We start from the raw sequence: 25,097 nt of genomic DNA, 5'->3' as shown, positions 1-25,097 counted from the left end.
TCATAATTCGGAATGAACCAATTTGAATTTTATTGCATCTCATATATTTATTACTACAGCAAAGAAATAGAAGTCTATTGAATTTAAATGTTGACGTTACAACCGGTTAGTAAATAGTAGTTATTTACAAGAATATTTAAATATGTAACTTTATTATCTATTCATTCTTGTCTAAACTTGTCACTATTCATTGATATTCTACTTATGAAAACCACAAAAAAAAACTCGAAAGTATTTATTTTGTCTGTTCACTGATAATATATATCACTAAGTGATAAAAAAAATTTTTTTTTTTTTGATACGTAGTAAATTATTTATAATAAAATAGAACTAGTAGTTCAATCAACTTTGGAAACGATATTGTTCGGCTTTGTTGTTTTGTTAAGGGCATTCTTCGACAGAGCCCCACACTTTTTAAAATATTCAATGACCTTGAACGGTCATAACAGTATTCAAATTTTATTAATTGATTTAAAAAAAATTAAAGCATTGATTGAAAAAAGGACAACGCAGTTACAATTTCGCCGAACTATAGATTTTTAAAAAAATTACTGAAGTTAAAATCGATAAGGAGTTAAACGGAATTTATTAAATAAATTTTGGCCTAAAAAATTTATTTAAAAAATTTTGTTTAACTCCTAATTGATATCAACTGTAAATAATTTTTTTTTAAATCTATGTCTCGGCCAAATTGTAACTGCGTTGCCCTTTTTTCAATTAATGCATAAAATTTTTTTTTAAATAATTATCAAAATTTTAATACAGTCATTACAATTGAAAGTCATGTAATATTTTTAAAAAGTGGGGGGCATTATTTGTGAATGACCTTAAGCTTAATTGCTTGACAAAATTTGTATTGAATAAATATCTCATTTCTGTTTAAAATACAGATTTTATTAACTTGTATATTTCGAGAAATGAGAACTAGTGGAATCCGCATAAAACCATTTTATTGTTGTTATTGATTGTATAAAAACGTAGCAGTATAAGATGGTTATATTTTATGAATTAATGATGAAAATTAATTATTTATACTACATTAATCATGAAATTGATGACAAAGTAATAATTTAGGGGTTCATAGGTATATAACGGTTGGTTTTGACAATACTGGAACTAATGTCTTTTTTTTTTTAGAGCGTTCGATTTCCTACGAATGTATTTGATGTTACCGTAAAAAAAATTTCAATCAAAACTATAATATCATAATTTTTATCGGTAATCATCTTTAACGGCCTGAATTTTTCAGACGGTTGGTTTTTCGCTATTTTGGCTACAAACCCTTTTTGAAGAATATTGTAGTATCTTTTGAAAATATGTCACAAACTTTGTAAAAGAAAATTCACTTTAACGTAGGGGTGAGGTAAAAACCTAGTACCCGATCACTCCATGAATTTTTATATCTATGTTTAGTAAAATTTAGTAAATATAGATATACAAATACATGAGTGATCGGGTACTAGGTCTCTTACATCAACCCTTTCACGCATAAGGGGCACATTCGTCCCCGCATAATTTTTCCGATTTGCAATAGTATACTGGCTAAGTAAAATCTTATTTAGATTTACAATTTCTTATTTTATAGTACTTTTTCAAGTTTTCGCGGAACACTTTCACATGCAATGGTAAAAGTTAGTAATAAAAAAAATACAGAATGCTAAATATCGCCTGGAAAATCACACCAATACATGCTCTCCATGTAATGTTCATTTATGTTATACTTCAGATCATAATTGTTTTGTATAGAATTTCATATTTAGTATTATAAATACGTATATACATTTAATAAATTGTATTTTCTACCATAGTTTGTGTTTATTTTGCAATATAAGCGCGCAGTATTTTATTGTAATCCATTGAAAAATGTATCCCTATTCCAAAAGCACTAAAATATACACAATTTCTGTCTTACGTATTACTTTCATGTCGAATTAGATCAAAATAGATAGATATAATATAAATCAACAAAAATATTTTTACTGTCTTGGAATAGTTATGAACGTGTAAGAGTTAAACGTACTCAGAGCTTTTCTCCATGTTATGTATAACATACTAATGGAAAACACTATAATACAATGAGCCGATGAGCGATTTTCATTATTTTTAATTAAAATAAGAGATCACTGTTTTTTTTTTAATTAAATAATAAGTTTTAGGTACTGAAGTTATAGGGTATAAGTACCATTAATAGCCACTGCTCCATTTTTGGACATTTAATTCGTTTTTTTAATTAATGATGTATAAAAAAACTTGTATTATTATAATGCGATAAAAATATCTTTGAATAAACTAAGAAAGTTAATTGTCATCGCATATTTAATGGATTACATTACTTAGATTCATCAAGTGTCCAAAACTGGCCAAAAATGGTACCTCTACCTTGTGTAATGTTCAATAATTAAAAGATTTTAATAAATTAAACGAAATAAAAATAATGATAAATTTTTTCCATACCTATGACTACTCAAAATTTAGATATGGCCTTAAATGACCAACTTTTGGACCATTCACCTTATGCTCATTATTTATACAGATTAATTAAGAATTCATATGAATATGCATTTAATATTTAGACATAACTAGTCACGCAGCGACGGCAGGTTGCTAGAAATTTATAATTTATTAAATGATAAAAATGTAATTTTTGAACACTTGTCTAACGTGAAGCTAAAATAAATTAACTATTTTTTTCTTACATAATTAATTACTAATTAATTGCTACCTAAAAGATGCTAAGTTGACATCTTCTAAATAGTCAATTAAATTTATCTATTAAAGGGCATAATTTCTAAAATAATTCAAACATTAATTCAATTTTTATAAAATTTTTATTTGCCACACCCCTCAGAAACATCTGGAAAAATTACAAAAAAAAATGATGATTAGAAAAATATCTATTGATATAAAAATTCAACTTTTTTCACAAACAGTTGGATTTTTTATTGAGGTTTTCTCCTCAATGGCAAAAGTTACTGACAGCTCAATTGAATTGTTACTTAATCTCAAAGCGTTTTTGATTGATTATGTTAAAAATAATTAATTATATAAACACATTTTAATAAAATCAAAAAAATTATACTTTCGAAATATTTAAGCTCATTTTAGAACTAGAATTGCATACTGGATTTTTAATTGTATGAATGATGTTTTTCTTCTTGATAGTCTTCAATGTTTTGTATTACATCATTAAAAATGCTTATGTAGAATATATATAAGTAACAAATTCAATTTACACCAATCAGATGGATGGGATGCCAACCCCTACCATGAACCCGTAAGTTGTAACTTTGTATTATAATTACAATTCAACAAATATTTTCATTATAAAATCACACAATTGTTCAGGATATCAGTACTAAATAATGATGACTGAATGAAAGTCCTATAATAAAATTTAGATGAAATATATGTGAAGGCAAACTATTCGTAACGTAATTGGTCAAAAGCGAAAAAATATATGCAAACGACACGAAAATATACATTAAAATAAATATATGAAAAACGACACGCGCGCGCTTGCGCGCGTAACATGTACGCTAGTTCTATATAAATAACATTCTATTCAAATCAAAATTTATCAAATATTTATATAATATAAGAAATCTATATAATAAATCTCTTTTGAAGTTTAATTTTTCAATATGTATTTTATAGATTGAAGATATGCATTTATTTTATGGTCCTAAAGATCGGTACGTTTTTCGCGGAGCGAAAATAAAAAAGCAAAATGAAAACTAGAAAATCTACTGGATCTAGATTTCTGAAATGTTTCGCAGGTGATAGTATCAGCCGAAAATTGCAGCCACTACCAATTAGCCCTTGTCAAATTACATGAATTTTTCTATTTTCATTGCGCGAGAAACTTTCCGATCTTCAGGTACATGAATTGTTTGTAGTTTTTAAATCATTTACAGATTTTTAAAATATTCGATTCTAATTCAAATATTAAATTTAAAATTACACATGATAAATTATATAAATTTTTTACTAAAATTTACAGCTTATTCTCAAGTTCATTGTTCGCATACGCCAAGTAAATATCTAATTTTCATAAATTATCAATCAAAAATTTGTACTTCTATTTGCAAAATTTTTTTGAAAATTTTTATTAAGATTTGAAAATCGATCAATTTTTCGAGACCGATTGTATTCAAATTTTCAAGACTAAATCAATAATACGCTACCGCTTATTCCAGATTCTACTTGTGTAGAAATTTGAATTTTATAATTTTAATTCAGCCAATCATTAAATAGTACAGATTTTAAATAATTTCTTATTATTTGATTATTTAAATTATTGAAGCGACTCAACTGTAATGAATGAAAATATTTTTCATATAATAAAAAGCCAACTAGGGTTCAGTACCTACCGAATTATTTATTCATCAGCGATTTCCATTTCTCCTGCATTGATGTCATCGATAAGATCGTGTGGTGGTCTTCCTTCGATGGTACATCCAACAGATTGGCAGGTTCCCAAAATTTCTTTAACAGTTCCACTGAGTTGACGAGACATAGAACGTGGTCTCATGGTACGGGCAATCGCAATGATGTCATCAATGGATAGATTTCCGCTGTGCTTGATGTTCTTTTGTTTCTTCCTGTCTCTTGGTGGCTCTTTCAGAGCTTTAATGACCAACGAAGCAGCCGATGGAACGACGGAAATTGTTGCTTGACGATTTTGGATTGTCAATTGAACGGTAATTTTCAAACCTTTCCAGTCGCTAGTGGCCTTTGCGATGTCATCACCAACTTTTTTGGGAGACTAAAACATAACATAGATTTGTCATCAAAAAATAATTTCAAATCCTTCTACTCTGATAGCCACACTTTAAAGATAGTTGCTCTGCAAGTTCTGCAGTAAAACATTTTCGGTTAACTTAACAACAAGTTTCTGGTAAGCCTCGGATAGATAATACTTGCGTGCAAATTGATGCAAATCTACTGCCGTCATCTGAATGTAATTTGACAGAAAAACTTGCCGTCGATTTGAAGTGAAATTTTCAATCAACTTAACGTCATTGTCTGACAGTAACACTTGTAGTCAAATTGAATTCAAGTTACAGACAATTTACTGTCAACTTAAAGGTAACTGTTTGCTCTCCAACACTTTCCTTTAAGTTGGCTTTAGAATATAGCAGTAACTTAAAGTTAACTTGTGGTTAAGGTGGCTATCAGGTCATATGATAAATATTACAAATAATTACAAGAATTAACAAAATTAGCAGAAAGAGATTTTGTCATTTTTTAAATAATCTAGAGTAGAAGAAATTTGTTTTTTTTTTTTTTTGGTTTTGAGTCATTATACATCAAAATGTATCAAGGTATACTTGTAAAAAAAAAAACTAATAATTTTTACATTACATTACCTAAAATGATGAGTAAAATTATGACAGCAAAAGTAGCAGACATCAGGAATTTTTTGAATTTTTATCAACAAGTTACGTGTAATTAAAATACAATTTTCAAAACATACATGACATATTTTTTATATGTAATTTTTAATGAATGTGAATTTAACTGGCAAGTGGAAATTTTGTTAATTTTTGAATAAATAAGTAAAATGTAAGTAAAATAAAAATAAATAATGTGTATTTAGATCAATGAAAAATTAGTACGCGGGTTTTTTTAAATTGCATTATTATAAATTTATAAATTGTCTCATGTTTGCTACACATTCACTCATAAAATTTTCCTGATCTCGATAAATTCAAATTTAAAAATCTTTGATTAATAAATTAAATATTAATATACAGGTATTCGAAATATGCACACAGATATTTTTAAAATTTCCTAGTATTTATGTTAATATACTATTTTTTCTTCATATTTGATCAATTTAATTAAAAAACAGAATTCAATACTCGAAAAAAAAATTAACCAGTTTCGACTATCGCACTTTCACTGTAATATTAAAAAATTTAATTTTTTTAAATTTTTCGTTCAAGTATTTTAGTGTTTATTTAAAAGAAACAATTTTTCTGACGTCTGCTACTTTCAGTGTCATAGGAATTTTGGATTTTTTGAATTCTATGGTAAAAATGAGCATGGAAATTTTGTTTTTAAAATTCTTACCAAACCAAGTGGACCAATTTTGGGAGCAAGTGAAGATGTAGCACCAACTTCTCCTCCAACACATCTCAAGAATACTGAAATTATTAAAATAAAAATTAAAATTACACGTTTACAATTACCAGTCTGGTATAACCTCAATTACGAAAAACTACAATTATAATAAAGAAAAAATAAATAAATTAAAAACATACCTTTCTTAACTTCAGTGGGATCAAATTTAGGTGGCATTTTGGTTATTTATTTAATAATAATATAAATTATTAAATAGATGTATTTAGATTTCGATAATACGAAATTAAATCACACCGAACACGCGTGAGACCACGGGAAAAAAGGACCAAGGGGGAGGCGCAAGATCTGACAGCGCCACCGCGCCGGATAACGGAAATGAGTGACAACAAATATAATCAATTTAACAACTAAATTTGAATTTCTTTTATACTGATTAAATATTCTTCTTTTAGATTATTGATTAAATATTAAAAAAAAAATGCGCCCTTATTAATTATTCTTATTACTTGCGCGGTAAATTTAAATATTTGAAAAATAAATCATTAGAAATTGGAGAAAACTAAAAATCGTACGTCAAAATAAAATGGCGGCAGAATATGATAGAAAAATATTTAAAAAATTGAAAAAAAAACACTTGAGTGTTTGAACAAACCTTGGTGGGGAAATAATATGCAGAAGGGTGTCCTAATACACTTGGAGATTTAATTTAAATTGCTCCAAGTGCATTGCAGCTAAAAAACGTCACTTAACTGCTATTTCCCACCAGACGATGCCAGATGATTTTGCTAAGGAACTTGGAAGTTATCAGCATCAGCAATTCGCAACACTTTACACTACCACTGAACACTCAACACTTATCGACACCACAGACACTTTGCACAATTTAAATTTTACAAACACTGGACATTTTAATTAAACAATTACTATGAGCAATAAATTTTATGGATAATTCCGCGAATTAACTGCAATACTGAGCTTCAATTTAAACGTAAAGAAAGATCTGGACTACTACTGCCGTTGTCAATGATACTGGCTGCCGCTATTGGACCGCCAGTTGATACAAAACAATCGACTTTGCAATCATTCGACCCCCCCCACTTCAGCAAGAATTTGAACGTTGAACACAGCAACGCACAGTAGCGCCATCTTGGCGCGAAATTTCAAAATTGAAATTTAATAATTTTATTAAAATTTATTTGTCAATAATTATATTGATTAGACTAAAAAGTATACTCGAAATTTTTAAATTTTCATCAATAATTTATTGATTATTCTTTTTACTTACGCGGTAAATTTAAATATTCGAAAAATAACTTATCAAAAATGGGGGAAAAATTGAAAATCGCTAATCAAAATAAAATGGCGGCAGAATATGATAGAAATATTTAAAATATTTAAAAATAAAATAACGCAAATGTTTTGCAGAAAAATTGTGCTGCACTTGCAATTTAAGTTGACTTCAGATTCTGCCCGTAGTTTGAAGTTAACGTACCGTCAAAGTGGCGGCTATCAGGGAAAATGCAATTTTTTTTAGATTTACAGTTGGTAAGTAAGAAAGTCGATCTGTGTCATCGGGATCTGTATAATCGATAATAAATCTGTATCATCGAGATCTGTATCACAAACATCTGCCCCCAGTTGAGAGAAAGAGAAAATTTGAATTGTAGAGGGAGCGGGTGATTTGTATTTAAATTATGAATCTCTCGTAGGAGGCGGTAGTGTACTGACATCAGTGGACACCAGTTGGCATATTTGCAAGTAAACAATATGGCGAGTAAATTTTTATACGCGGGTTATGTTGTGGTTTATATTTAGTTTATATTTACGCAAGTGTTTATCATTTTTTTTTGGATTAATTACTAGAAGTAAGTTTTTATAATTTGTTTATTGAATTTTATTATTTTCATTTTGTATTGATTTTTATTAAAGATTTTAACTATTGATAAGTAACGCGTGCATCTTATCAGCATGCTCATGCTCAATAAATTATTTTACTTTTTTTTTTTTTTAATTATTATCGCTAATTACTGATGCTTTTATTGATAATTGTTTGTTGACATTTTCAAGAGAATTTTTTTCTTTTTTAATTAATGAAATTAATTTTTTTCGTTTATGAAAATATTTGAAACGGTTTTATTGACATAACGTCAAATATTTCTCAAGCAAAAAATTTAATAATTTTTGCGGTAAAATTTTTTTATTTTTGAATTTTAAAATTTTAATTAAGTTGAATAATAAACAAATTGTATATTATTAAGGAATTTTTAATATTTTAACGACTCAGTAAATCATCAGGTAGTGAATTTAATGATCTACAAAAATAGTCTGATGTATTTTTTATACAAAATCATCTGAAAATGAGATATTTTCAAAAAAACCAACATGACATCCCTGTCAAAATTATTTTCATGATTCAAACTTGAAATTAAGGTTATCAATGATTAATTAAAAATTTTGGAGGAACAAATGAATTTGTCAGATAGAAAATTTTATGCTCTACAAAAAAAGTCCAGCACAATTTTCTTGTAAAATCAACCGGAAGTGAGATATTTTAAAAAAACCAACATGATATCCATGTCAAAATTATTTTAATGATTCAAATTTAAAATTAAAGGTAATCAATGATAAATTAAAAATTGTGGAGAAACAAATGAGCTTATCAGATAGAAAATTTTATGCTCTACAATAAATGTATAATGCAATTTTCTTGTAAAATCCACCGAAACTGAGATATTTTTAAAAAACCATCATGATATCCCTGTCGGAATTATTTTAATTATTCAAACTTGAAATTAAGGTAATAAACGATTAATTAATAATTTTGTAGAAGCAAAGTAGCTCATCAGATAGGAAATTTAATGCTCTACAAAAAATGTCTGATACAATTTTCTTGTAAAATCAACCGGAAGTGAGATATTTCAAAAAAACATTCTCAACACTCGACTACTCACAGACGTAAACTTGAAACAGTCCCTGGATAAAATGGTCGAAAAAAGTCTATGAATTAAAATCTTAAAGTTGCCCAGGAACAGTGAACAGGCGAAATAAAGTAAGATATAGTCTCGAGAATAATTAATTCATTTAAATGAAGCAATTACGTGTGCATAATTAATGTAATTACGTCTTACTTTCTTAGTTTTTTCTCTAAACTTTCACTCAGTCATATGTCATATTCACTATAATTTATAAGAAATAAATCTATATATATATACATATATATTTTTTTTTGTTTATACCAAACGTAATTATTGTAACTATTAATGAAGGCTGTTTTAAAAAATTAGATACTTCTTTACATGGCCTTAAAAAAAAAATGTAAAGAGTTTCTTTGAGAGAGAAAATTGAAAGTACGCCAGTTATTAAAGTATCAAGTATTCAACTTTATGATATTATTACATGTATACACATCTATATATATGTACATATATATGACCAAGTGGAGGTCGATCGAACGAAATAACTTTGAATTATTGAAATAACTCGATAGGTCATTATATTCGCGAGTCAAGTTCGTTAACGTTAAATTAAATACTGTATTAATTACTTATTTATTTATAAAATCAATTTTTTATTATTTTTTCAAATATCAGAATTGAATTATTGGAATAAAAACAAAAAGTTAAGGGTATGAGTGAGATATGAATAAATAAAATTAGATATATAAATGATTTGAAAGTTTTATTTATTGACAATGGCCTTGACCATCGGTAATAAAAGCCAAGTAAACTAGTAGAGCAAGTAAGCAATAGGTATTTTATTAGGCAGTCAACGGTGAAATAGAAAATTTAATATAATGCAATGCAATGCAAGCTAGTCGAGGTCGAGAAGGCACTAAGCGATGTCTTGAAACATTAACGTCGCTCAAGCTAAACTTTTCAGGTGCGATACATACTTACGTATGTGTGTACTTATAGATCATGTAGGTGTACTTACACGTAATAGTTACTTTTAGCATTGCGAATTTTTATTATGATGAGGTGGGATAGGCAAGGACGTAGATAACGTTTAATATTATGGGAATTTATTTTTTTAAAAATAATATTTACAGTAAAAGAAAAAATTCTGAAATTCAAATCTTTTGTCTTGATTTAACGAGAAATTCAGAATAAAATTTGAAATTTTTACCGCCATTTATAAATTTCTGGCTGTGAACAGTAAAATTTACTGGTACGGTAAATTTTTGAGTCATGGTAAAATTTCTTATATATTTATATATTTAATACCAGCAGACAAGTTTCTAGTAGCATAAAATACAAGCGGGTAATTAATTTGTTACTTGCAGTAATGAAAAATCATCAAGTTAAAAAAATCCGTGTGACGGTAATTTTTGTGCGGAATTTAAATAAATTCAAACAATTTATTGTCTAGCTTCTAAACTATTGGGTTTAGGTTAAAGTTGACAGAGATATTTTTTATAGAGAATTAAATTTCCTACAATAATTAACTAAGATATTTTAACCGTACCTTTGATAGTTTAATCAGAAATTCAATTCAAAATGTCCGAATAAGCTTCAAAAATTTCCAGGTACTCATAATAGAAATAAAATATTAATTTTCAAAATATCTCGTTGATTATTAGAGTTACAAAAAAATTGATAAGAACCTTTTTTGTAGAGAATTAAATTTTCGAAAAAATTTTACTCTATGACTTTCACCGAATTTTTGATCGTTGAGCCAGAATTTGATTCAAAATCACCAGTCCCATGAACTATTAAGCCCGCGTAAAAATATTAATTCAAATAATTTTTAACTCAACTTAACATTCTATTAATTTAGAATAAACTTAGTATAAAAATTCCTCATTATTGTAAAATCTTAAGTAATTTTTGTTTATTATTTACACCGAAAAAACGATTTCTTTGCGCAAGAAAAATTTTGTATTAGAAAATGAAAACAAAACTTTTCTGGGGACTATAAAAATCTTATTATCACAAGAAATTTTTTCTTCACCCTAAGGAAATTTTCGTTTCCAATTCTTGATACCAAAAATTTTTTTTGGAGCGAGTAAAAATTTTTTGCCCCAAGAAATTTTTTTTTTCTGCACAGAGAATTTTTTTCCTTACATTTACCCTACAATTTAAAGCAAACCTTAGCCAAAAACAAAATAAATACAGAAAATCAAAAACTGATTTCTTTTGCTTTATTTTTTATTTAAAAATTACTCGAAATTGGGTTTTTTTTATCCCATAATCCAACAGTATCTCGAAACGGGAGAGTAATTATTCATCCAGGCCCCGTTTTACTCACAATTAATGAGTAAAATTTACTAGATAATTCTCCCCGTGTAGTTCATAATCCTGCAATTTAATAAAACTACCGATTATACTAAACAATTGTACCAACAAAATCCATAAAAAAACAAAAAAACAACAACAATAAATAAAATAAAATAACTGAAACACGGCAAACAAAGATTACCATTAGATATCGTTATCACGACGACGATAACTTGATAAATTAGCTTCAATATCGACATATAAACCACCAGCAATGAAGTTAAATGGAATGATATATAAATGATAGCCGCACCCTCATCAGCCCATCCCTCGTTAAAACTCTCCCTTATTCCCAATTTTTTTTCTTACTTGTGTCCTTCGTCTCTTCTTCCTTTTCTCCTCTACCTCCTTTTATTGCCTCCATCTTCATATATTCTCTTAATTTTATTTTATTAACCCATCAACTGTCTGATCGCCAGAGATTCTCTAATAAACACCCGGCCCGAATACAAATTAATAATTAAGAGAGATAATATCCAATTTATTAGCTCACTTAATTAACGATAATGATTTTTTTTATTAGAATTTTTTTCTTCGTGATAAAAAAAAAAGTTATATTTATTTATTTATCAAGGTCACGGGAATAATCGTATTACGTTACAAGTGTCTGTAGAAAGAGAAAAAAAAAAGGGTTTGTAATATTAAAAAGCAGCCATTGTGCACTCACACAATAGATACGTATCTAGGTCTTGCACGGGTTTTATTAACCGTTTAATGACGTTAGATCTTATCCGCCAGACGTTAACGTAAACATCAGTGTAAACGAACGACGACAGACGATAGGCGTCGCGACGCTTTTTTATATTTTTTAATCAATCATATCATTGTAACAATAAATTTTGTACTTATTAAATTATTTATGAGTATTCATTTATTTATGCATATATATATTATATAACATATATCAAGTGATTTCCTTTTTTGAACGATGAATTTTTTTTAAAGCGATGAATGTTTAAAAGAAAAAATAATTTTAAATAAATAATGAGCTTTGATTAGAATTTTTAATTAAAATTAAACCTTGAGAATGTTGATAAAGCGACGTCACAGTAGAAACAGGAATGTTATACAAGTATTTATTCATTAGAGTAATGTGTTTATTTAGTGTGTAATTTTTAATTAAAGATCCAAGATTGATTATATTACAAGTACCTTATTTATGTTGAGTAGAAATCAAAATTCTGGCTCAGCGATCGAAAATTCGGTAAAAAGCATGGAGCAAAATTTTTTAGGAAATTTGATTCTCTACCAAAAAGGTTCTTATCAATTTTTTTGTAACTCTAATAATTAACGAGATATAAGAAATTGTTTCTAGTCCTAAGAAAATTTTTGTTTTCATTTCCTAATGCAAAATTTTTGTTGCGCAAGGAAACCGTTTTTCGGTGTAAATAATAAACAAAAATTACGTAAGATTTTACAATAATGAGGAATTTTTATACAAAGTTTATTCTAAATTAATAGAATGTTAAGTTGATTTAAAAATTATTTGAATTAATATTTTTACGCGGGCTTAATAGTTCATGGGATTGGTAATTTTAAATCAAATTCTGGCTCAACGATCCAAAATTCGGTAAAAGTCATAGAGTAAATTTTTTTAGGAAATTTAATTCTCTACAAAAACGCTCTTTTCAATTTTTTTGTAACTCGAATAATTAACGAGATATTTTGAAAATAAATGTTTTATTTCTGTTATGAGTAACTGGAAATTTTTGAATCTTATTCGGACATTTTGAATTGAATTTCTGGTTAAACTATCAAAGATACGGTTAAAATATCTCAGTTAATTATTGTAGGAAATTTAATCCTCCATAATAAATATCTCTGTCAACTTTAACCTAAACCCAATAGTTTAGGAGCTAGACAATAAATTGTTTGAATTTATTTAAATTCCGCACAAAAATTACCGTCACACGGATTTTTTTAACTTGATGATTTTTCATTACTGCAAGTAACAAATTAATTACCCGCTTGTATTTTATGCTACTAGAAACTTGTCTGCTGGTATTAAATATATAAATATATAAGAAATTTTACCATGACTCAAAAATTTACCGTACCAGTAAATTTTACTGTTCACAGCCAGAAATTTATAAATGGCGGTAAAAATTTCAAATTTTATTCTGAATTTCTCGTTAAATCAAGACAAAAGATTTGAATTTCAGAATTTTTTCTTTTACTGTAAATATTATTTTTAAAAAAATAAATTCCCATAATATTAAACGTTATCTACGTCCTTGCCTATCCCACCTCATCATAATAAAAATTCGCAATGCTAAAAGTAACTATTACGTGTAATCAAGACAAAAGATTTGAATTTCAGAATTTTTTTTTCTCTCAGAGGGAATTTATTTTGCTACAATTTTTTTCCTCTCCGATTAATATTAAAAGTAATGGATATGAGTTACGGTTTTTTTTTTATTGATAAGCTACCAGGAAGCCGATTGCACTTCTGATTCTGCAGATTCGACATGTTTTCCTTTTCAATGTTTTTTTTTTTATATGTAACTCTTCCTATCAGTAGGTGCGGTAAACACACCCATTGTTGACTCAACTTTTATTTTTAAATATAAATAATTTGCAATAAATAAAAGAACAATATTATACTTCATATATTATATATAATATTATCCAATTATTCAATTAAAATATAATAACAGCATAATTGAAAAGTATTACATATGCTAGTTATTATACAATGCAAATAGTTGACAGTTATTATCAGGATAAAAGTATGATAAATTCTTATCTATGAATTTTATTTTAATAACAATATGCATTAATTCTAACATAACTAGAGCGCTCTCGATAATAAAATAATTAAAAAACCACAAGTTGATAGGGAATAAAAATTACTATATAATAATATTAAGAATATAGAGTATATATAAGTAGTATAAACATAAGTATATAAAAAAAAGGTTAGATCATGAAGCGTGTCGTTGTGCGATAAGGAAGTAGACTCATGACATTTTTTAAAATGTCATGATATTAATCATTATACGTATATTTGTATTCATTTTAACGTATAATTTAATAGGAATGTAATGTATGTAAAGTGGAATATATTTTTATGTATATTTTTGGTAGAAAAAAAAGTTGTACCGCTGTTGTGCATACAGTAAAAAATACTGCGTGTCTGTGTTATAAAAACGGACCGTGTTAAATTATTTGTGTTAAATCAATACATTTTTTGTGTTACTTTAAAATTTTAAGTCGATGTATTATTTAACACTTAGAAGTGTTACTTAGTACAAAAATTTAAATTATCAATAATTATTAAGTGTTATTTTGAAATTAACACAGAATTTATATTTAAAAGTCAATCGATAGTTGCGGAAGAATTATTAGAAAAATTATTGTACCTGAAGATCGGAACGTTGTTCACGAAATGAAAATGAAAAGTAAAAAATTCACTGGATCTAGATTTTTGAAATGATTCGCATTCGCGCTTGTATGTCAGTGGAAAATTGCAGGCCGACCCCAACTACCCCTATGACAGTCAAATTACATAAATTTTTCATTTTCGTTGCGCGAAAAACGTTCCGATCTTCAGCTACATAAAAATGAAAATGAAATCGACATTTTATAAATGTCAATTTAACTCAATAATTTTTGCTAATAATATATTAGATTTACCATTTACTAAAAGCTGCAATGGTTATTGAACTAATAACAAAGATTTAGTTGTAATTTCTAATAGTTTCATGGAATTTTTTTTTTTAATAGTATATTGTGTGACAAGGGATGAAACAAGACGATTTCAGACTAGGGTGAGATTGGCTGCCCGAGCCGCAGACGAGAACTGACATCACCCGCAGTCTGAAATCGTGTTTTATCCTGAGTCACACACTATATTTTTCATGATTACCTGCATCGGAACTTTCAAATTCAGTGTCAGCAGCCAGTAAGAAACAAGATAATTTAAAGCCGATGATGCGGAGAACTGTTAGAGAATGAGAAATATGTGACTTACAGTCACTTATTAAACAGTAAATAAGACAAAAACATTATTTTCACTCATTTTTTAGTAATTTTATTTGGTCAATTAAAACTGTCACTTAAAAAATGAAATGAGTAAATCATGGTGGTATCATGAAAAATTAATTAATTAAATTATAAATGATGATTATAAGGCGAATACGATTGATTAATACTCCTTTGTTTTGAGATAAAACTCCAAAGTTGAGATTTGATTTATGAGTACATACTATTCTGATATATTTTAATTAATTAATTTAACCATTTATTTATTTATGGACTGTTTCTAACACACAGATTGTCTTGATTTTGATAAAATATTTTTTTGCAGTTCATATATATCTATACATACACAAGAAAAAATAATTTAGGTCTACGGTGATCTAAATTCTGCATATTACAGTTGAGATCTACAGAGATCGGGCTTGCCTATTTTTTAAATCTACGAAGATAAAAAAAAAAAAAATTGGGAAAATTACTAAACTCAAATATCAAAAATTTCAATTTTCACGGAGATTTCAAAATTTTATAATAAAAATGTTCTTCAAAAATTGTAGGTCATTATATACCTTCAAGGATCTCCATTCATTTAAATAGATCTCTGTACTCTGATCAAAGTACATCTCATTAGATCTAAGTTATTTTTTCTCGGGTATGTGTGTATTTATACATATATATTTATTTATAAAGCATCTTGTCATCACGATAGCGCCTTCAATTTAAAAAAATCGCCTTGAAATTATATAAATTCATTCTTTGAGCAATTACTTTTATCAATTTCAAATCTAACAAAAATTGATCCTTTCATTCAAAAAATATATTTTTCAAAATTTTAAAAATAACGAAAAACTACGATCTATTTTTATGACTTTATTCATCTTATAGTTTTTCAGTAAATTAACTTATTTTCCTTCTGTATCAAATAATATTAAAGTAGATATAAATATATTTCATTTCTTTAATCAATTACAGTAATTGCTACTTAATCTTCGAAAACAGCGGGAAATTTGGGGCCGACCGCAGGGTCAACTAGTTCCCAATTTTTTTTTCCTACTAAATACTAATTACTTATTACGTATTTTTCTTAATTGATTCCAAAAATTAAACTCAATTGTCTTCAAATTTAAAAAAAAAGTTAAATAAAAAATGGCGCCAAAGTAAAGGATTAAATTATACCGGCCAACGTCCGAGTCCCAGAACTTACATCACCGTCTCCATATCCATAATATAATAATATTATTACTTTACACATAGTTACCTATAGATATATATGTTCATACTTACATAAACATATATATAACATAACATACTGTTCAAGTACAAGTATACAAGTAAAGTATAAACGGGCGGGCGCTGACGGCAAAGTGGAAATAGCTAGTGGTCGTCAGTCGTCAAACACGCGAGCGTACGGTCAGACCTCACTTTACTCCATTGTAAAATCTTATATATTTATATATAAATATATATGACATACTATTTACATCATATTTAAATGCCTATTAAGTAACTTTATAAAAACATTTAATTTGCTATTGAATGTCCAATTAAATAAAAAAACCGCGAGCCTGCGAACGAAAGTGAAAAATATTTGAATTTAAAAGTGAAAATAAAAGAAATGATTTTTTAAATTGAGTAAATTTAAAAAAATTTTAAATAAAAATAAATTGAGCGGTGAATAAATGTTTTTTGTTGTTCGTAAATTTAATTGTAACTATTAACTGATATAATAGTGGATGTTGCGTGATCAGGCGTGTTTTAGATTATTAAGAGTTGCTGAGAGTACTCATTCATATATACAATTATTATATCTATATATAAGTGCATTGGACATATGACATACATGTGGTTTATTATTTACAAGCCAACTTGTTTTTATATATTATATTAATATATATGTGTTGAAATTATAGTTTACATTAAATATTTAAATTAATAATTACTGATTCGTCAAGGAAACAAAAAATTTAATTACTGTTTTATTTAATGGCGTCTGTTTTTATTTATTTAAACACACGTGACATTGGATATATGTTTGGTTTTTATGTCAAAAACAGTGAAAGTTTTAAATAATATATTGGGATTTATGGAAATGTTTGGTAAGAAATAGAAATTGTTTTTTATTGTTAATAATTTTTTTTTTTTTTTTTTAACCGCTAGAGGATGAAAAATTAATTATTACTTTGATAAATATTTTTTTTTTGTTACAATAGATAGGAAAATAAATCAAGGCCGGATTGCGCAATTTGTAGATGATTTTAATCTTTGATAGAAATAGATTTTAATTTTAAATTTAAATTTAAATGTAAAAAAAATTTTTTTTTTAATGAAGTTTTAGTTTGAGGATAAGAAATTTATAAAATTTTTTTGTTTTCAATTTGAGTACTGACTTTATTTTTTAATTTTGTCAGCAAATTTATAAAATAATTTATATATACATGTATATATTTGGTTAATTTTTTTTTCTTCAAACAAAAAAGTTGTTAATTAATAAAAAAAAAAAATTGGAGGCTCTACTACTTATAAGAAAAAAAAAATAATTATTATTTTTCAAAAGTAAATTTGGAGGGAAAATTAAAAAAAATAAAATAATTTTTCAAAACTGTAAAAAAAAAAAAATTTATTAAGAACTCGTCATTTTTTTAATGACAAATGTTTTAAAATAATTAAGTAATAAAACTGTTACATAAAAACGATTTTCCAAAAGTTTTCATGTGTGAAAATTTTCAAATTTATTAATCAAATCAATTTCATGTTTACATTTTAATTTAAAGTTACGCGCTCATATCTATTTTAAGTGTTAATCATAAACATTTTGCTGGACACATTAAATTGTTCTGAGAATTATATATTTACATTTCAAACAAATATAGATATGAAAATATATATGTATATATGAAAGTATGTAAACATAATATGTATGAAAAGAGTTTGTCGACAATGAGCAAATTCTACTTGTATGACGAAATAGTATTCATATAGATGAGTATTAAATATAAATATTGTATTAAATAACAAAGAAATGAAAAAAAATATATATACATATATATGAAATAGTGGATTTCTTTTTTAGTAGGTTTTGAGGTCAGACGAAAATTTTACAAGACAAGAATACAGTTACTGTTGTAGAATATGAGTACACGTGCACTCAAAACTAATCGCCTTGTTGTGAAATTTATCACTAAGTTCACTTTTTTTTCTTTTTTTTTTTTTTTTTTTTTTTTTTTTTTTTTTTTTTTTTTTTTTTGATAAGTAACTAATCAGTTCTACCCGAATGAAATCATCACCAAATTTTTGACATTATGTTTATTTATAACTCATTTCCGGTCGTTAAATACCAGATTTGTTTTATAGAATTAAACTGCCTACAAGCTCATTAAATATTTAAAAAATTCTAATTAGCCAATTATGATAATTTAATTATTGCGTTGTTTAAATAATTGATGCAATTTTTAAAAATGATTATGTCTTAATAATAATAATAATAATAATGGTAATTAAAAATCATAGTAATTTTAGCTTTCGGTAATAAATCTTCACAATAAATAAATCAGTAGAACTAAAAAACAATTTTTTTTTAACGATTGAAAGCCGTAACGCTCTAATTGAAAATAATAATAATTATCATCATCATTTTGCTTTTAAAATTAATTAAAAGCGCTATTAATTACTTAAAAGCACTATTAATGTCAATTAAAAATACGTCTATAATCGATAAAAAAAAAAATGATAATTACTGCGCCCTCGAAAATTAAAAAAAATTGATAATATTCTATCGACGACATTATTAAATTAACCAAGGTCTTGAACTTTTAACACATTATATATGTGTATATATATACGTACATCTATTTATAATAATAATAAGTATGTAATAATAAAATATATGAAATAAAAGTAAAAGTTTTGAGGCCAGATTGTGGATTGTTAAATTAATAATAATAAAAAAAAAGCCGCGTGGTTTTTCTACTCTCTTGTCCTCTCCCGTACTTTCTTGATCGACCACATATTCACGTGATGTACTGTCATTTGCTCCCTTATATTTCACCTAAAGACTATAGTTGTCCTTGATTTTACATGTATATATATAAAATATTTATTAATACATTATTCATTTGTGTCACTTATACTTTTAATCTATTAACCCTCCACATACTTTTCTTACTTTAAATAATATAAAGTATCATCAATACACTTGATAGTTAAGATTAATGATGGATTTGTTTGAGCCAATATTCAAGTCAAGTCATTATTGTATTAAACAAATTTTTTATATTTAATCGATAGCGAGTCTAGACTAAGTGTCAATTAAGCAAAATTAATAATTTCAGCAAAGTTTGCACCCTTGAAAAATGAATCATATATGCCCATATATGATTCATATATGACTTATGCATGCCTCAAATAGGCAAATTTTTATGCATACTTCATATATGTCATTATGTAAAGAATATACGATTCATATATAGAGTACACAGTAAAAAATATTGTGTATTTGTGTCGAAAACGGTTTGTGTTAAAAATTGTAGTGTGTTAAACTAACACAAAGTTTGTGTCACTTTATTTTGTAACATAAAAAATGTGTTATACACTCTTTATTAACACATTTTGTGTGTTACTGTGGATTCTTTGCGCCCTCTTGTGGCGATATTTCAACATAATCTTTGTGTTAAAAAGGGGTTACACAAAGTTTGTGTCGAAAATTCAACACAAATTTTGTGTCAACCGTTTTTAACACACAAACTGTGTTGATTTTACACAATATTTTTTACTGTGTATGTGTATGCTTCACATACGGTCAAGTTTCATATATGGCATATTTAGTTTCATTTATGCCCATATATAGAACAGATATGATTCTCATGCAAAATATACAGTTCATATACGGAGCATATATGAATCATATATACTTCATATATGGACAAATTTTATATACGCTCCATATATGTCTATATATGCAGCATATATGAAGAATATACAATTCACATAGATCACATATTAATTAAATATGGAGATATATGAACCATATGCTTCATCTATGAACCATTTTTATATACGCTCCATATATGACTCATATATGAATGTATATAGAGCATATATGAAACATGTATAAAAAATAGAGAATTCATATATAGATCATATATTAATCAAATATGGAGATATACGAATCATATATGGAGATATATGAACCATATGCTTCATGTATGAACCATTCTTATATACGAATCATATATGACTCATATATGACTGTATATAGAGCATATATGAAACATGTATAAAAAATAGAGAATTCATATATAGATTATATATTAATCAAATATGGAAATATATTTACCATATGCTTCATATATGAACCATTTTTATATACGAATCATATATGGAGATATATGAACCATATGCTTCATATATGAACCATTTTTATATACGAATCATATATGATTCATATATGCTTAAATATAGAGCATATATGAAACATATATGAATATTATCAATTTCATTAATGCATATACGGAGTATTTATGTTTCGTATATGGTCAATTTTCATATATGCTCCATATATGATTCATTTTTCATGGACCGTAATGAGTAATGAGTATTAATTTTTTTTTTTGTCTGATTACAGAACAGAGTTAGCAGGTGAAAACGGTATAATAATAAATAACAAGATAATAATATAAATAAATCGGCCGTGGCGTCGTGCAAGTGTGGAAAATTGTGGAGGGCATCGGTGACCATAAGTGACCCCACATGGACGCCGAGCCCCACGTGCCCATATCAACAAATGCAGATGCCACTTTCAACAGCCGAATATCCAACTTGACGTCGTTATTATTAACAATAATAACCACCAATAATATAAATTCTACCGTAACTATTACTATAGTAACTACAAATAAAAAATCAACCAAGTGCCTAAATATTTTTTACCGAGGACCAGAGTCCGACAACACCGCTGGCGGTGGTCGACTCGGGTTTATTAATATTGATGCATCATCATTATTCAAATACTTCCAAAAACAACAGACAATTTTGCATTTGTGTACATTACTATTATTACTACTATATATTTTTAATCCGTCCGGTTATTCCAAAGTACAGAAGAAAACAACGTAAGCTTGAATCATGTCCCGAAATACAGCTTCTGGTTCCGCCAACCAAGGTTAGTTTTACTATTTTTAGTTAATATTACTATAAACATATCATAAATACTCGATAATTTTTTATTGGGATCAACTATTTGAAAATATTTCAAACTAAAATCATAATATTTTTTAAAAATGTTTATCGTTTTATAAATTATCGCCGCTTTAGTCCGGAATCGGCTTATCCGAGATCAATATCAAACATTCGAATTTTTTAAAATTTACTCCAAGTTTCTCAATATTGAAAAACAAAACATTGATATTTTTGGCAAATTCTATCATATTTCAAAATAAAATGACAGCAACTATAAACTCAAATAAATTTAAATTGTTGTAAAAATAACCGAGCGGAGATTCAAAAATAAGCGGGAATATAAAATATAATAAAATGTCTAACAGTACCATCTGCCGTAGAGCTTTAACACTAAAATAATAAAAGGGTAGTAAAGACGAGGGAGGATTGGTATTCGGTTGCGCCCTCTTAGGCTTAAGCTCGATATAAAGCTTGTAAAAAGCTCCCTAGACATCCCTTTCTTACTTAATTTATCTTCAAAGCCGTTGCGTTATTATTACTTGTACCAAGTTGGTGTATTGGTAGTATTATATCTATGTAGTGATCATCGAAGAAAACAGATGTGTTACGACGCGTTACAGGCGTCGATGCTCACCTTAAACATCATTACTAACCCAGTGGATTAATTAACTAAATAAAAAAATATATATATATTTTTTATTTTATAGTAATTCGTATCGCGGTTGTTATTATCTCTGTGAATCCCGTAGTGTAAATGTGATATTGATTGTAAAAATATTACCAAGGAGTTAACGCTGTAACGTGGATGTGAAATAAAAACTAGTGAATAAACGGCGATCGTTACGCCCTTGCGTTATAGCTTGAGGACTGAAAAATGACGAAACTTGTAATGTCTAATAATTATTAATACTAATTACTCATTTTTTTTATATTAATATTTGAAATTCGAATAATAATAATAGTAGTATTAAGGCCTTAAGGTATAACGTCCTTGATTGTGAGGTAAATTATCCAACGATCTCTCGATAAGAGATTAGATAATAAGGTAATTCAAGTCTCTTGTGTGCTAAATTGTTATTTATTATTTTTTTTTATGTTAAAAAAAGAATAAATACGTTTTAATTCATTTTTTTTCTTGGAATTGTGCCCAGTAGAGAAAATTGTTATTTTGGATCTGTGACAATTTATTTTGGGGTCGTGATCTCTTTGAAGGCTTTTTTTGATAATGTTTTAATTTTTAAGTTTATTTTAATGTAACTGCTCTACCAACTGAACTATCGAAGAATTTTATATTCATTACTCATTAATAGACAATAATTATTATTTTTCTATTATGAGTATTGAATGTAATACAAATAAATATTTAAGGCGACTGTTGAAAAGGAATTTTGATTCTCTACAAAATTTTTGTCTTTAAAAAAAATCGTAGATTCAAGTTTGAAAGTTACAGCTTTTTATTAGAATAATCCTTAAAAAGTCTGTTTCGCTGTAACTTTTGAAAATCAAATTACGGATTTTTCAGAGACCAAAGTTGTAGGAAATTAAATTCCTTTTTTTTTATAGTCGAAGTATACATCACGAAGTGAATAATAATAAAAACTATCAAATAGAGTACAAAATTTACGGTTTATAGAAATGCTTAAACTTTCGAAAATGTTAAATTTTCCATTAATTACCGGCATTTAAAATAAAAATCTAAAAATCTTTCAAACTTTTTTTTTTAACAAAAGAAATAGACAGTAGACAAATTGATCTAGTTTTTTTATATCCAGTACACCGTGTTAATTCATGCCGCCGTAAAATTTGATTAAAACTGTGTACGCATACTTGACCCGGTTATCGATCTTGAATGAATTCCACGGGAGCGTCAGCGTCCATGCCATACTTATAATATTTTATTCACAACATCAACAATAATAATAATAATAATAATAACATCAACAAAACCAACTTATACTTATGCTAATGATAACGATAATAAAATATAGAAGTATCAATAAGAAAAAAAACAGAGTAGCGAATAAATTTAACAGATTGATAATTTAAAAAGAGAAAGTATTTGCTCACGCAATCTTTCAGCCGTTCTTCAATTAAATAAAGATATAAATAGTAAATACGAGTGCATTGACACGATGAAAAATTATGCTAAGATTTAAATCATAAACTTTCGCGTGTTTGTGGATCCGTCACCACGTGTTCGTTATTTGAAATAACAATATTTTTTTATATTTAAATCTTAAGGTCAAATTGTCTAAGACCAAGTCTGCTAGATATTAAAAGAGATAGTGTTGCTGTTGTTATTATTATTATTGTGATTATCATTGTGATTATTGTTGTTGAATCTTTTATAAGTTAAAAAAAACAAGTTGGGCGCCACTGGGAAACTTTACGTAATTCGATGTCTTTTGCTTTATATCTGGAAACTTTATCCTTCTTATTATAAGATTACTTTTTTAAATTTGTATTACTTAGTAGATTTATGTATTAATATTCACAGTAGTGGAAAATAATTTTTTGAGGATAAAAATATTACTTTTTTATGTACCAGATTTATAAAACAATTTTTTCTTACAATATTTTATGTATACATGGAGATAATTAATTTACAGTATTTTAAAAAAATCGCTATCTAAATTTAAAGTCTTTATCACCTTCAAATTTTCTTGATTTAAACAATGAAATTTTTTTTACATCTTGAAATGTTTTTTAATATTTCTATATTTAATGCTAGTAATAGATAAATTTTTAGTCGCATAGAATATAGGTTATGTTTACTTTCAAAATCACCCGCAACCCTATTTTTACTTGCAGTAATTAAAAGTATATTTCTTACTAAAGTTTAGCCAAAATTTTGATCAAAAGTCATTATAAATATTCTCACATGATTTCTAAGAATATCTACAAACTAAATTAAAACTATTAGTTCTCTCCATGCGTCAATAAACAAGAATTGTTTGTAATAAAAGTAAGAAATAGATTAATTAGAACAATGAGACTTGAATTTATCTTAGGAATTGATTTAAACAAGATCAATTGATGGTTAATTAAAATGTGTGTATCGCTTAACTCGAACATTAATAAGTGATAATAAAAGTAAATTGAAGAAACGTTGGATGTGACAGAGAAAGATAAGAAGGGAAAATTGTTGATAAAATGTCACCAATAAGCAGCAATAGTGATGAAAAATGTGAATCAACAAAGAGTAATAATAGTATTGTTATTGTTGATGGTGTGAGACAGCAGCAGCAGCATCAACATACATCATCAGCCTGATGTCACCATGTCAAAGTCATGTCACGTGACGTAGGATCTGGTGTAGTTGTTGAATATGTAACAGATGAGGATGAAGATGCTGTCTCGTTGGCACGGGAACGGTGCCACGGGCTAAAGGTTCGATTAGAACGTAGTAATACTGTTGAGTAGCATAGCGATGAGCGTCGAAACTGATACACTCGAACTCGAGGTCTTCGAGGTGAGTCCTATCCCTCTGAAAATGCCAGCTTAACATTTATCAAACTAATTATTATTATTTAGAAGAGGTTCTTATCTGGGACTTAAATTTCTTTAAATGTACTGGTAAAA

At 27.0% G+C, this 25,097-nt stretch overlaps 2 protein-coding genes across 8 annotated transcripts in view; one reads left to right on the top strand and one right to left on the bottom strand.

The window, feature by feature from the left end:
• Nucleotides 1-2,809: 2,809 nt before the first annotated feature.
• LOC130673339 (60S ribosomal protein L12) lies at nucleotides 2,810-6,425 on the bottom strand. Its single transcript, XM_057478314.1, has 4 exons — nucleotides 6,267-6,425; nucleotides 6,076-6,149; nucleotides 4,371-4,765; nucleotides 2,810-2,854 (listed from the first exon to the last, which is right to left on the bottom strand). The coding sequence occupies exons 1-3, from the start codon at nucleotides 6,301-6,303 to the stop codon at nucleotides 4,379-4,381; spliced, it is 498 nt and encodes a 165-aa protein (XP_057334297.1). The 5' UTR covers nucleotides 6,304-6,425; the 3' UTR covers nucleotides 2,810-2,854; nucleotides 4,371-4,378.
• Nucleotides 6,426-7,799: 1,374 nt separating this feature from the next.
• LOC130674044 (phospholipid-transporting ATPase ID) overlaps nucleotides 7,800-25,097 on the top strand; it is a 36,648-nt gene continuing 19,350 nt past the window's right edge. For 2 of the 7 annotated variants that reach the window (XM_057479320.1, XM_057479317.1), the window contains exon 1: nucleotides 24,544-24,905. In XM_057479320.1, the coding sequence (XP_057335303.1) occupies nucleotides 24,807-24,905 (99 nt within the window). In that variant the 5' untranslated portion in view covers nucleotides 24,544-24,806. Of the gene's footprint in view, nucleotides 7,953-16,749; nucleotides 17,438-20,961; nucleotides 21,499-24,541; nucleotides 24,988-25,097 lie in introns of those variants that run through there. The other 5 variants (XM_057479321.1, XM_057479322.1, XM_057479323.1 and 2 more) reach the window with 5 other exon arrangements.

This window comes from Microplitis mediator, chromosome 8 (genome assembly GCF_029852145.1).
Source record: "Microplitis mediator isolate UGA2020A chromosome 8, iyMicMedi2.1, whole genome shotgun sequence".
NCBI lineage: Eukaryota > Metazoa > Arthropoda > Insecta > Hymenoptera > Braconidae > Microplitis > Microplitis mediator.
The sequence above is the reverse complement of the archived record's forward strand: the minus strand, read 5'-3'. Positions and strand labels throughout refer to the sequence as shown.